The following is a 12786-nucleotide window of genomic DNA, read 5'->3' on the forward strand; positions in this document are numbered from 1 at the left end:
GTTCCGATGGTTAGGCGATCCGTTTGTTGCCAACACCCGCTGAAAGAGGGCTGGGCATGCCGTGGTTGATGATGCGCAGACATGCGCTGAGACTGCGACATCTCCGGCTCTACGTAGACGACGATGAGCAGGTGTGGTCGCCGTTTGTGCGACGCGCTTTCCCGCAGCTCGTCTCCATGACCGAGCTGCAGTCGTGGATCAAAAAGAGGCCGAGGAATGGCGAATTGGCACCGTGAGTGTCGCGTTGCTCTGCAACAACTTTGCCGTCCCGGGTCGACCTTGAGCGGCTGCATCACAACGAAGTCATTCTATAGGGGATTAGTGGAGGGCAGGTACGACGACGATCTCGGGGCGATCCTGGGCGTCGACGACGAATACCTGACCCGCCTGTTCAGGACGACTTTCGGGCCGGGACCTATGGACAACTTCCAGAGATCCCTGGCCTGGCAGTGTTACCGAGAGGCGCTACCCGTTCGGGATAAGCTCTATAGACACGGCTCGCGAAATGCGGGGCCGACCTGCCCGAGATGCGGTCAGAGCGATGAAACCGTTCTGCACGCACTCGTGCAGTGTCCAACCATTTCGGAGCTGTGGGCTTATGTCGAACGACTGCTGTCGCGTGTGGGACGAGTCAGTTTATCAACCGAGTCTATCGTCAATATCGTCACGCCTCCTTCCTTTAAACGGGAAGGAAGAGCTGTATTTATCGTACTTGTGGCTATGGCCAAAGAATGCATCTGGTGGACGCGTCTGAAAGGATTAGAGACAAATACTTTCCTCTCTGGTCAATCTCTCATCAACTTTTTCAAGTATCACTTGAAAAGGAAGGTGAGAGTAGAGAGGCAAGTGTTGTCTAGCAAATGTTTCGAAAAAAGATGGATACATGTAGCAAGAATGGCACGTATAAATGACGAAGCCACCTTGACCATGATTCTATAAAACGTTTTAAAATTTTGTAAACAGAGAGTTACTTACGTTTCTTGCTTAAATAAAAGAAATTTTATTTAACAAACTGTGACGCTAAAGACCGAGGTTACCGTGGTCTTTTCGTAGGTTTTTCTTTCCACGGATAACCTCCCCATTTATTGGGAATTTTTTGTATTATTTCGTATTTTTTGTAAATACCCCCAACGTTTTGCGATGTTTTTTTTTCATCGTTGTCCCCACTTTTGTTTTTTTTTTCTCTGCTTTGTTTTCGACCCCCTCTATAAGAAAAACTCTACATTTGTATTTTGTCCCCTCTGTGTTGAGCCCTGTGTGGCTAATAAAGAAACCTATCTATCTATCTATCTATCTATCTATCTATCTATCTATCTATCTATCTATCTATCTATCTATCTATCTATGTCTCTCTCTGTATATATTTATATATATTAAACATAGGCATATGCAATATACACTCATTATATGATTTTCAGAAAAATTAGATAAATTTTTATGAACTTTTCCGGAAAAACTCTTCGGAGTAGATTAGAATTATTTCGCAATTTTATATGAATTGTGTGGTGCAAAAACGTACATACTGACACACATCACAATTTACATTATATATACATGCACACATTTCATGTATATATATGTATATATATATATATATATATATATATATATATATATATATATATATATATATATATATATATATATATATATATTTATATAAGGGCATTAATATACAATAAAGCCTCACGCTATGAGGGACTCTAAGGTCAGACTACCATAAAAATGCACGACCTTAGAGTCCCTCATAGCGTGAGGCATTATTGTATAGTAATGCCCTTATATAAATATTAATATATATTTCGGGAATAAATGATGGATTTTTTCCCCTATGAAGTTTTTTCACGCTAGCTACTTGATAAATTCTTGTGAAAGAATTCGTCCTATTATTGAATTTATATATATATATATATATATATATATATATATATATATATATATATATATATACATGTATACACGCACGCACAGACACACACACATATGTAGAGAGAGAGAGAGAGACACTGACCTGTATCACGTCTTTACTTTGTGTTTCTAGTAACGCTGCCACACCATCTTTCCATTCACTCCCCTTCTCCGCAGCCAAATGGAGAGGAGTATAGCCATTGATATCTTTCCTGTTGACGTCGCTGCCCTGGGTTATTAAGGTGGTCAAAGCGTCAAGTTGACGCCTGAAAGGAGAAGATAGAAACATCGCAGACATCGACATAATGATTACATTAAATATTAACTTATTTTCAACACATTAAAATTAAATCCCCCACACACAAACACATACACAAACGCACACACAAACACACACACATAGATCTATACGAATATGCATCTCTCTCTATATATATCTCCATAGATATATACACACATATACACACATAAGTACATAGACACATAGATACACAAGACTGGAGAGTATGAGAGAGAGATAGATAGATCGAAAACCGACCTAAACAACAGCACAATCAAAAATAGCGGCAATATGTTATCAATAGCGAGATAGCGACAAAACTACGTCTGGAAATATAGCATCGAAAATAATAAAATATAATATTATACAAAGTTATACACACATCTATTATTTATACATACATAGAAATATAATATCCATGAAGCCGGCGAGCTGGCAGAAACGTTAGCACGCCGAGCGAAATGCTTAGCCGTATTTCATCTGCCGTTACGTTCTGAGTTCAAATTCCGCAGAGGTCGACTTTGCTTTTCATCCTTTCGGGGTCGATAAATTAAATACTAGTTACGCACTGGGGTCAATGTAATCGACTTAATCCCTTTGTCTGTCCTTGTTTGTCCCCTCTATGTTTATCCCCTTGTGGGCAATAAAGAAATCAGAAATATAATTATATATTATTTATACTAATACTATATGCTCCATTTACAGTAACTAAACCTAAGCAACTGGCCGAAAAAAGATGGGCTGAAACACTGGGAAGTGAACACGGCAGAAGTGCTTACATGGCTCCGTACGCACTCAGTTCATCGACATACCCTAACTACTAATTTCAGCCAATTGTAATATATAGATTATTTTAGTCTAGTATATACATTGTTGAAATTTGTAAACAAACTCAAAGGATGTGAGTTACGGAGAAGAACGACCATATAAGTCTTTTATAATAACTGTAATTATATTTTATTCATACTAATAATATATGCTCTAAACAATTGGCCGAAAATTGACCTATATGTTTGCTCTCCCTCGTAATTTACATCCTCCGGGTTTACTTACACATTTTAAAATATGCATAGAAATATACAGCGCGCGATGGGTAAATTATCGCCATTTTATACTTTTAATTTCGCGCATGCACATTATTTGCTTTTTAATTTTGTCGACTACACAGTATTGTAGGATGAGTTGTGCACCGTCTGTAAGAAAAATTTGGAAACGACATGCTGGACTGCTTGGCATTCGCAACGAAAGATTCATTTCAGGGTGTTTGGGTGTCAGTCTGAGGACATGTACCAAAAGTGATAAAAATCAAACATCCAATCAGCATCATGCTGTTTGGAGTGATGAATGAGGCTTCTTTATATAGTCTTACTTGCGTTAAGGTCCACAAGGCAAGTGGATAAATTGGGAAACTTTCGAATTGTGGTTGTATTCATTGTGCACATTCGTCAATGTGTTGACTGAGGTATATTTGGCAATATTGTGGGGATGAAATTTGTTGTCTGTGGACCGTACATCTCTTTCGGATCGAATTTCCTGTTGATCCAAGGTAGGTTCTAATACAAAAAATGGCATGGTCACTCACACTTGCCCATTTAGGGTTCCAACATGACTAAAGAACCACTTACGAGAGAGTATCATTATTTCTTATAACAAATGGGCCTCATGGAGGCAATATGGCTGATGTCAGGCACGCGTCACTATCCCCCACTTATCAAACATTGGGGCTCATGGAGGAATGGGGCTGAAATCATGGCTCAATGCATTCTTTAAGCCATGACCAGGTTACATCTAACATCAAGGAATTTATCAACTGGTGGAATGTTAGCAATAAGTTGTAAACAATGAAGGAAAATATTTTATTGAGGGATTTGTGAAAACACTTGAAGAAAAATGAGGATGTATGTATGCAAGCATGTATGTACGTATGGATGGATGGGTGGACGTATGTATGTATATTGGCTTGTCTTCATAAATGAAGATTAATAAGAGGTTGGTCAACGTTTAATGCTGGCACAAACATGGCTGATAATGCCAATATTCGACCAACAGGTAGGGCCACAGAAGGTGCAGTTGGAAGTTTGGTCAGGATTTGATGAGATGTTATTACAGCTCTCTTTTCTGAACCTTTTGTCATTTAGAGCGACCCTGCAGTCATCATCATCATCATCATCATCATCATCATCATCATCATCATCATCAGCAGCAGCAGCAGCAGCAGCAGCAACAACAGCACCTTCATCATCTTTTTAAATTCTGTCTTCTATAGTGATATGAGTTGAATGCTTTTACAAGATCTGATGACTTGGAGGACTGCACCATGTTCCATTGTCTGCTTTGGCATGGTTTCTATGACTGAATGTCTCTCCTCACTTGAACCACAGGTGGAGGTGATCAATAATGATAATATCGATTATCAATAATGATAATATTGAGAGGGATAATGTTAAAAATGAAGGATGAATGGATGTTAAGTGAAGTAGTTCTGTTTAGTTAAAAAGCTAATGTCTATCTCAGAGAAGATAAAATGTGTAGTTCCGTCCTCATTTAATAACAGTAGTAGAATACTGTAGATAATTAAGTGATAGAGAATGCGTGGATGAGAGAATTAGGGAAAGGGCCTAATTGTGTATATGCACATTATACTTCCAGATATTCAGAGATGGGTTGATCTTCTCAAACACCGTTTATCACCAGTCATCCGAGTCCTTTGTCATCTCTTCCCTTAGATCAACTTCTACTACTTGTTTTCCTGCATCTATTCCACTGTTTCTACCCATCTAAAGAGGTAGACACTTCTTTATGTAGCTCTTCCCATCTATACAGATTGCTGCATGTCCTTACCAGTTCTTTCTTCTCTCTCATACACTACATCTGATTCCTTTTATACCCAATTTCTCTCTCAACACATTTGCACTCTGTCTTACATACACACTGATGTTACACATCCAATGGAGTATACTGGCTTCAATCTCTTCTAGTCCTTGTATGTCCTCTACATTTACAGTCCACGTTTCATTACCATACACCTTTACTGCTTGTATACAAGCATTATACATTTTTGCCTTTCACACTAAGACAGAAACCTGTTCTTATCAGCAGAGTAAATATTTCTCTAAAGTTTCTCCATCTTGTTCTTATTCTGGCAACTCTGACAATTTCTGTGGAATTTTTCTTTCCAACTTTGCTTTGATTCTATTTTTCATTCGTTAACTCTTATTTTATGAATATTCTTTGCAGACAAAATTTTCTGACAGTTCAATTCTTTGAAATGTTCCTCTTCTGATGTAGCGGAAAATTTTGCCACCAGAACAATTGTAAAGTATGGAATTTTTAATAAATATTTCTTTCTCTTACTCCAAAATATTGATTTGTATTCTATGAATATTGCAACCAATGAACATAAATGTTGCAACTACCTTCAAAGTTACATTTCTGGGATTGTAAAAGAACATGTGTTCTAATTCAACTATTACATGATGTGTTAATAGATATATCTCTATTAAAATTTATTTATATATATATATATATATATATATATATATATGAAAAAATTTGTAGAGGTACTACACGAGTAAGTTGATATTAATGAGAGACATGTAGTAATTTGCGGTCACAGTCAATTGAACTTTTCATGCTACCAGAACCAAAGGATATTATCACGTGCTCTTGCAAGAAAAAGGAAAGTAAACTATGACTGTTAAACCTGAGTTTAATTTAATTTTATTAATAGCTCTTTTCTCTTTACATATCCCATTTTATATATATTTTTGATAAGGTTTTTGTAAAAAAACCGAAACATGTGAAAAGGAAAATTAAAATGTACCCAATTTTAAGAAAGTAACCTTTTCGTTCTTGTTTCTCATGAATATATCTATAATATATATATATATATATATATATATATATATATATATATATGTGTGTGTGTGTGTGTGTGTGTGTGTGTGTGTGTGTGTGTGTGTGTGTGTGTGTGTGTGCGTGCGTGCGTGTGTGTGTGTGCGTGCGTGTGTGTGTGTGTGTGCGTCTGTGTGTGACATCAAATGTATAGATGAGTGAAACACAACAAAAAATTGTGAACCAGGAAGCTACAAAAATAACAAGAACTTCAAAAAGTGTTTCGAATTCCAGAGCTGACATGATAAGGTATGTTAAAATCCATTTAAGAATGCCTTGAGTATGTTGTGAATAGAGATGAGATATAATCTATGGGACAAAGTTTACTGATTATTGCTGTTATAACAAGCAATAGAATCTTTCTTCTTATGTGAGACCTGCAATAAAATTTTCTGCGAAAAAATTGATTCACATCTCCATAATATTAACAGAGGACACTGCATTACGCTTGTTCAACATTAAGCACTGTTGGCTCTTAAAGATTATCTCCAAAACCAAAAAAAATAATATCGTTTGGCAGCAGATCACCAAGCAGATCTTTATAATTCATTAATAAAGTGGGTTCCTGGAGAGAAATGAGAAAAAAAAATGTTAAGTATTATCATGTTGTCATCATGTCACACGGCCGCTAATATGGCATCTTTGGATATTTAACCTGTCTGGAATTGGAAGAAATTTTGAAACAAAATCAGATCTGAAGATTTTAGTTAATTCTGAACTTACCCCCACACAGCATGATGTAAAGCTGTAGAATGACTTCTATCTGCCATGTTCAAATCAGCTCCAGTATCTACCAGTAAATTTATTAACTCTATGTTGCCTTGTTCACATGCAACCATCAGGGACGTTTGACCACTTAAATTTGTTTGATCAATCTAAAGAGAATAAAGTGAGGGCTTTTCAAATATATTAAAGGAGAGAGAGAGAGAGAGAGAGAGAGAGAGAGAGAGAGAGAGAGAGGAAGAGAGTGAGTGAGAGAGAGAGAGAGAGAGAGAGGCAGACAGAGACAGAGAAAGACAGACAGAGTGTAAGGAAGATGCATGATTGAAAAAAACGGGGATAAGAAAGAGAAAGAAAAACGGACAAGAAAGATGAACACACACACACACACACACACACACACACACACACACACACACACACACACACACACACACACGCACACGCACACAAACGGTAGTATATATCATTATTTTACTTCTGCTTCCCATCCTTGCATAGATTGTAAGAGACTTCAAGGTCTGAATTGAGATGTTCTTCAAACTTACTGACCTCCCAGATGATTGGTAAGACTACCCACCTCCCTCTCTTTACCTCTCTCTCTCTCTTTCTCACTCTCTCTTTCTCACTCTCTCTCTCTTTCTCACTCTCTTTCTATATTTATATATATATGTATGTATGTATATAAATATATACAAACATATACATCTGTATATACATTTATATATATATATATATATATATATATATATATATATATATATATATATATATATATATATACGCAACAAGGATATCCAGAGGTAATGCAGTACGATCGTTTCACACAAGTCCATTTAATTGAACAACGTAACCATTACATCAATTGTTGCATGAAACCATCGTACTGTATTACCTCTGGATATCCTTGTTGCTTATTTTGATTCTAATCACCTTATTTTGAATCTGTATGGATAATACCGTCCTAAATTCTGGTGCCTCAACTTAAGTACTATATTCATCTGAATCTAAATATTTGCTGAACTCCTATATATAAATATATATATATGTGCATATGATGTTTCGCAGGTTCGAATGGCGTACCCTCGCCGAACTTTTTGGGCCGTCACAATCCGCTATTTATTCGTTGTGGAACAGTCCACTTCTGCGGTTAACCATTGTTTTGATTCATTATCTTTTTTTTACTTGCCCACATTAAGTGTGTTTTTCTTAGAGATTTTAAGGTAGTAAAAAGAGACTGTAATGTTTATTTTTTGCAGCGTGAGGTGATGCTTTAAGCTAACCCCTTGTTATAATTATGTATATATTTATAAAATATTTCGTATACACACACACATATATATGTGTATATATATATATATATATATATATATATATATATATATATATATATATAAACAAATGATAAATGAGTATATGCATATATACGTACAGGTATGTGCATACCTGCATCTACCTGTATATATAGGTGCATATCTGGGTACAGGTCATTGCAAACAAAACGTATACAAGAAAACAATAATAACCAGAGTACAGAAAACACACAAGCCACATAGAGAACATTCTCCTTCATCAGCTACCCCCGTTTTAACACCGGCGTTTCGAAGAAGTGGGTAGGACGCATCGTTAAAACGGCTCTTCCCATGGACCGCAAATTAAATGTGTATGCACAAATTAAACCTGTACCATGGAAGAATGTAGTGGCGGACAAAAAACAAGACAGGACAACAAACGGAAAAGGCTATACGGCCAGACGGGATAAATTATGTGTATATATACACACACACACACACACACACACATATATATATATATATATATATATATATATATATATATATATATATATATATATATATATATACACACATATATATATATATAAGCAATGTTAATTCTCTAAATGAAGTATTAACAGTAACTGCACGATAAAGTGTAGTATATTGCCACTTAAGTGTGGCTGACCCCTAGGGGTGGATGTTACTGTTGCTTTTAGCCCCAGGAGGACATCTCCTCCAGCTGGCTTATCGACACACGACTGTGTCCTGTTTGCCAAGGGAAGTTATCCCTCTCACCTCGATCTGCAGCACGAACGTATCCGGATATACATATATCATAAAAGGTGAGAAGATGGAGAGTTGGCTAGAGTGTAAAATAATTTGTCAACATACTTACAAGATAAAATCTTAACACAAATAAAATTTAAAAAAACATACGTACGTTTCAATTCCAGCCTATAAATGCATAAAGTAAAAAATTGGATTAAATCCAGTAATGAGAATTAATTATCATTTTGAATAATATAGAGTAGAATCTCTTCAGGGTTTTCGGTTTATACTAGTATATTAATTTAATCCATTCCATAAACATGTAACCTTTCTTTTTTCTTCAAAAAAGCCAAAAAGCCCTGAAGAGATTCTACCCTGTATTATTCAAAATGATAATTAATTCTCATCATTGGATTTAATCTAATTCTTGAAATCATTTCTTTATTTGTAAATAGTTATCTGTATAAACTTCTGAATGACACTAACCTCTGTTGAATATGTTCAAAATGTGAAAAAGTAGATGCAAAAACGATGAAGAAAATGAGAAATATTAAGACATCAGTGAGTAGTTTAAGCCTAAATAAAGCAGCATTATCAAGGCTTTCATTGGTATGTAAGAACTTGTGAGTGGTTCATACATAACTGTGTTACAGCTGTCCAGACAAACAACACTGTCAACATCATCTGGAGGAAAACATTTAACATCACTAACTGGTATTCACCCACCATCGAATTACGTGTAAAACAGTCTTCAAGAAAGTAACGAATGTTTTATATTCATTTCACCAACTGTCCCAAATTAAAGCCAAGACTTCTGGTCTCTTATGAAGAGAATTTCTATAGATTTTACAGCTTCATTCTACCAACTGCTCCCTAATCATGTTGACTCTATACAAGTGTTACTTAAACTTTTAAAATATGGTTTCTTTTCTCTGACTAACAATATCCCTAAGCTTCTTTCCATTGCTGTCATTCAATTCCTGTCATTTCTAATGTCTGCTCAGTTAATATCACATCAGAGTAATTTTGTTCTGGATCCTAGTCTTGACATCGTTGACTACTTATCATAGTCAATATTTGATGTGTCACAACTTCACTTCAGTTTCAGATCCAACCTTTATCACAGGCTTCAGTTAAATTCAGGTACACGTTGTGTTTCACGTATATGTACCACCACTGTCACCTTGGACACCAGTCCGTATAAAATTTTCTACAGCCCTCACACAGGGGTGGCGCTACTCTCACTGAGAAGCTGTGACCTATATTCTTGCAGACAGTATCTCATCTGCTGAAAAAAGGCCTGTTACTCTAACTTCTAATAATTCAATTATGAAGTAAAATGTCATAAATAACCACCATCGTTAGCTCTTCGGGTATTTGTATCAATTCAATGAGCACCAGTACAATTCTATAAAGCCAGGTGCAGTGGGGGTTTGGTTGCTATGGCACTAGTGTTTTCCTATGTTTGAAAAATTTCCCAAAAGAAATATTTGAGCCTTTGACATCAGTAAAAACTTCAACTCTTTGTGGAAGGCTTTGTTGACAAAGTTACTATCCACTTAATGACTCCATATGTGTCTCGACACTTGGACTGAGTATTTCCTGCGAGAATACTTCATTGCAGTGTGCGATGATGGACTTCTTTCCAACTCTCATCCCATCAACACTGCAATGCTTTAAGCTTTGGTTAGGTATTTATAGAAAGTAACAATTATGATGGTTAGAGGAAAGAGGTGAGAACGAAATGAAATATGGACAAATATATGTGGTTAGTTATGAAAATTTAATGTCATGCATGAAATAATAGGCAAATATTCAACATTGAAAAGGCAATGAACAGGAAAACTTACTTTATCTGGATTTTTTGGGATAAATCGCTTGACATCTTGAAAGTTGCCATTCCTAATTTTGTTCATAATATCATGCACATCCATGTCTTTTGAATGAAAGATGATAAAAGAGGAAGTAAACTAGTTTTTTTAAGAACTTAAAAAATGACATAAACAACAATATAAGAATTTGGTGGTATGGTTCTAAAAGCTTGCATAAAATAACATAAATATTAGAAACTTCAGTTTATCTAAAGTATTAACTGAGTGTTCCTCCTCACACTAATAAACCTAACAAGTGTATGAACAACAAGCGAGTGTATTACTTTGACGCTCGGGAAAATGAAAAAGTATTTTACGTTTCGAGCCTACGGCCTTCATCGGAAAGAAATAAGAGAAAATAAACAGAAAGAGAATGAAAAAAGAATTGTAGATTCAGCGGGCCAGCATGGCGAATGTATATATATATATATATATATATATATATATATATATATATATATATATATATATATATATATATATATATATATATATATATATATATATATACATATATATATTAGAAGAAAAGCAACAAAATATATTACTGAGAGAAAAATATATGTCAACAAATTGTTTAATATTTAAACAATTCTTTTTGTTTACTTCAAAATATAAATACAGGCTAAATTCGTTTCTACTTTAGGCACAAGGCCCGAAAATTTTGGGGATTAAATCGACCCAGTACGCAACTGGTACGTAATTTATCGACCCCGAAAGGCAAAGTCGACCTCGTCGGAATTTGAACTCGGAACGTAAAAACAGACGAAATACCGAAGGCGGCGTGCTAACATTTCTGCCCGCTCGCCGCCTTAGATTCAGTTTAATATTAAGATTAAAATCAGTTTCAAAAATTTCATTGAAGGAGTAAAACTCATTAGAATGTTAAAAAAAATAGCTTGCGGTAGGTATTTATTTTCACTCTCTACATAGTGGGTTCAAATTGTGTCGAGGTCAATTTTGCTTTTTAACATCCATGGGGTCGATAAATAAAACAACACTCAGAGCTTGTGTTCGTATAGAATCATTAAACATTGCAAGAGATGCCGTGCAGTATTTGGTTTGGCTCTTTATGATTTAAGTTCAAATCCGACTGTGGCCTTCCCATGTGTTATGCATAATCAAACGTCTAATTTAACGTCTCTATCTGACCGTCAGGCTGCGGTTAGGAGAGGATTTCTCTGTTGTACGTATTCATGTTCGGGACTCTGTTTTGAGGATATATTCCTCCCATTCAGCAATCAGAGGCCCTGGAGAAAATAAAGGGTTCTTCTCTCCCTCACTAACTTTATAAAAAAAAAAAAAAGCTTAGGAAAAACCGTCAATTTTACGTCCATGAAATTGACTGACATATTTACAATTTCACCCCAGAATTACAAATTAACTGTAAAATACATTAAATGCTGTGTAATAATAGGAATATTGTTATAACCACTATTTTCCCTCGAATAGATTTTACGTAGTTAAAACCAGACAATACTTTATATTCTGTAAATGTAAATGAAATGTTTTATTTGTAACGTAACACTGAAAAATGTTTTAACAGTTTCTAGTCAATAGTATACTGCCTGAAAATAAAGCAATTTCAGTATTGAAGTATATTTATATTTGAAATAGTTCTCATGAGCCTTTAACGATACAAAACAGTTATAAAATAGTGTGTTAATTAAAATGATTAGAAGAATAATATTTACCAGAGTTAATAAGTGAATTTCAGCTGGAGTGTAAAGAGGAATATACTGCAAGTTCAGTGTGTTAGAAAAACTGCAGAGGATTTTGTCTTGAATGTTGTCTATTTATGGAGGAGTGTTTAGTGTCTAGATATTTAGACGTAATTTCAGATAAGAGTGCACGTGTGCATGCATGTGCATATGTGCATCCGCTTACGAATGTATGTGTATATGTGTGTCTCTATACGTGAGTATGTGTCTGTGTGTAGTATAAACTTTCCGCATAATCCGTTGTGCATTTAATCACGTATGCAATTGACAAATCTTGACATCAATTATAGCAGTAAATGTTGTGTATGTATGTCTATATGTTATATCTATGTGTTCACGCTTAT

General features: G+C 35.4%; 1 protein-coding gene across 2 annotated transcripts in view; it reads right to left on the reverse strand.

Annotated features, from left to right (window-relative positions):
• LOC106868083 (uncharacterized) overlaps positions 1 to 12559 on the reverse strand; it is a 34781-nt gene extending 22222 nt beyond the window's left edge. The window contains exons 1-4 of one of the 2 annotated variants that reach the window (XM_089345296.1): positions 12416 to 12559; positions 10701 to 10786; positions 6806 to 6957; positions 2012 to 2174 (exon numbers count right to left, since the gene is read on the reverse strand). In XM_089345296.1, the coding sequence (XP_089201422.1) occupies positions 2012 to 2174; positions 6806 to 6957; positions 10701 to 10784 (399 nt within the window). In that variant the 5' untranslated portion in view covers positions 10785 to 10786; positions 12416 to 12559. The remainder of the gene's footprint in view (positions 1 to 2011; positions 2175 to 6805; positions 6958 to 10700; positions 10787 to 12415) is intronic. The other variant, XM_089345297.1, reaches the window with a different exon arrangement.
• Positions 12560 to 12786: the final 227 nt, after the last annotated feature.

This window comes from Octopus bimaculoides, chromosome 29, assembly GCF_046866305.1.
Source record: "Octopus bimaculoides isolate indiv1 chromosome 29, ASM4686630v1, whole genome shotgun sequence".
Taxonomy (NCBI): Eukaryota; Metazoa; Mollusca; class Cephalopoda; order Octopoda; family Octopodidae; genus Octopus; species Octopus bimaculoides.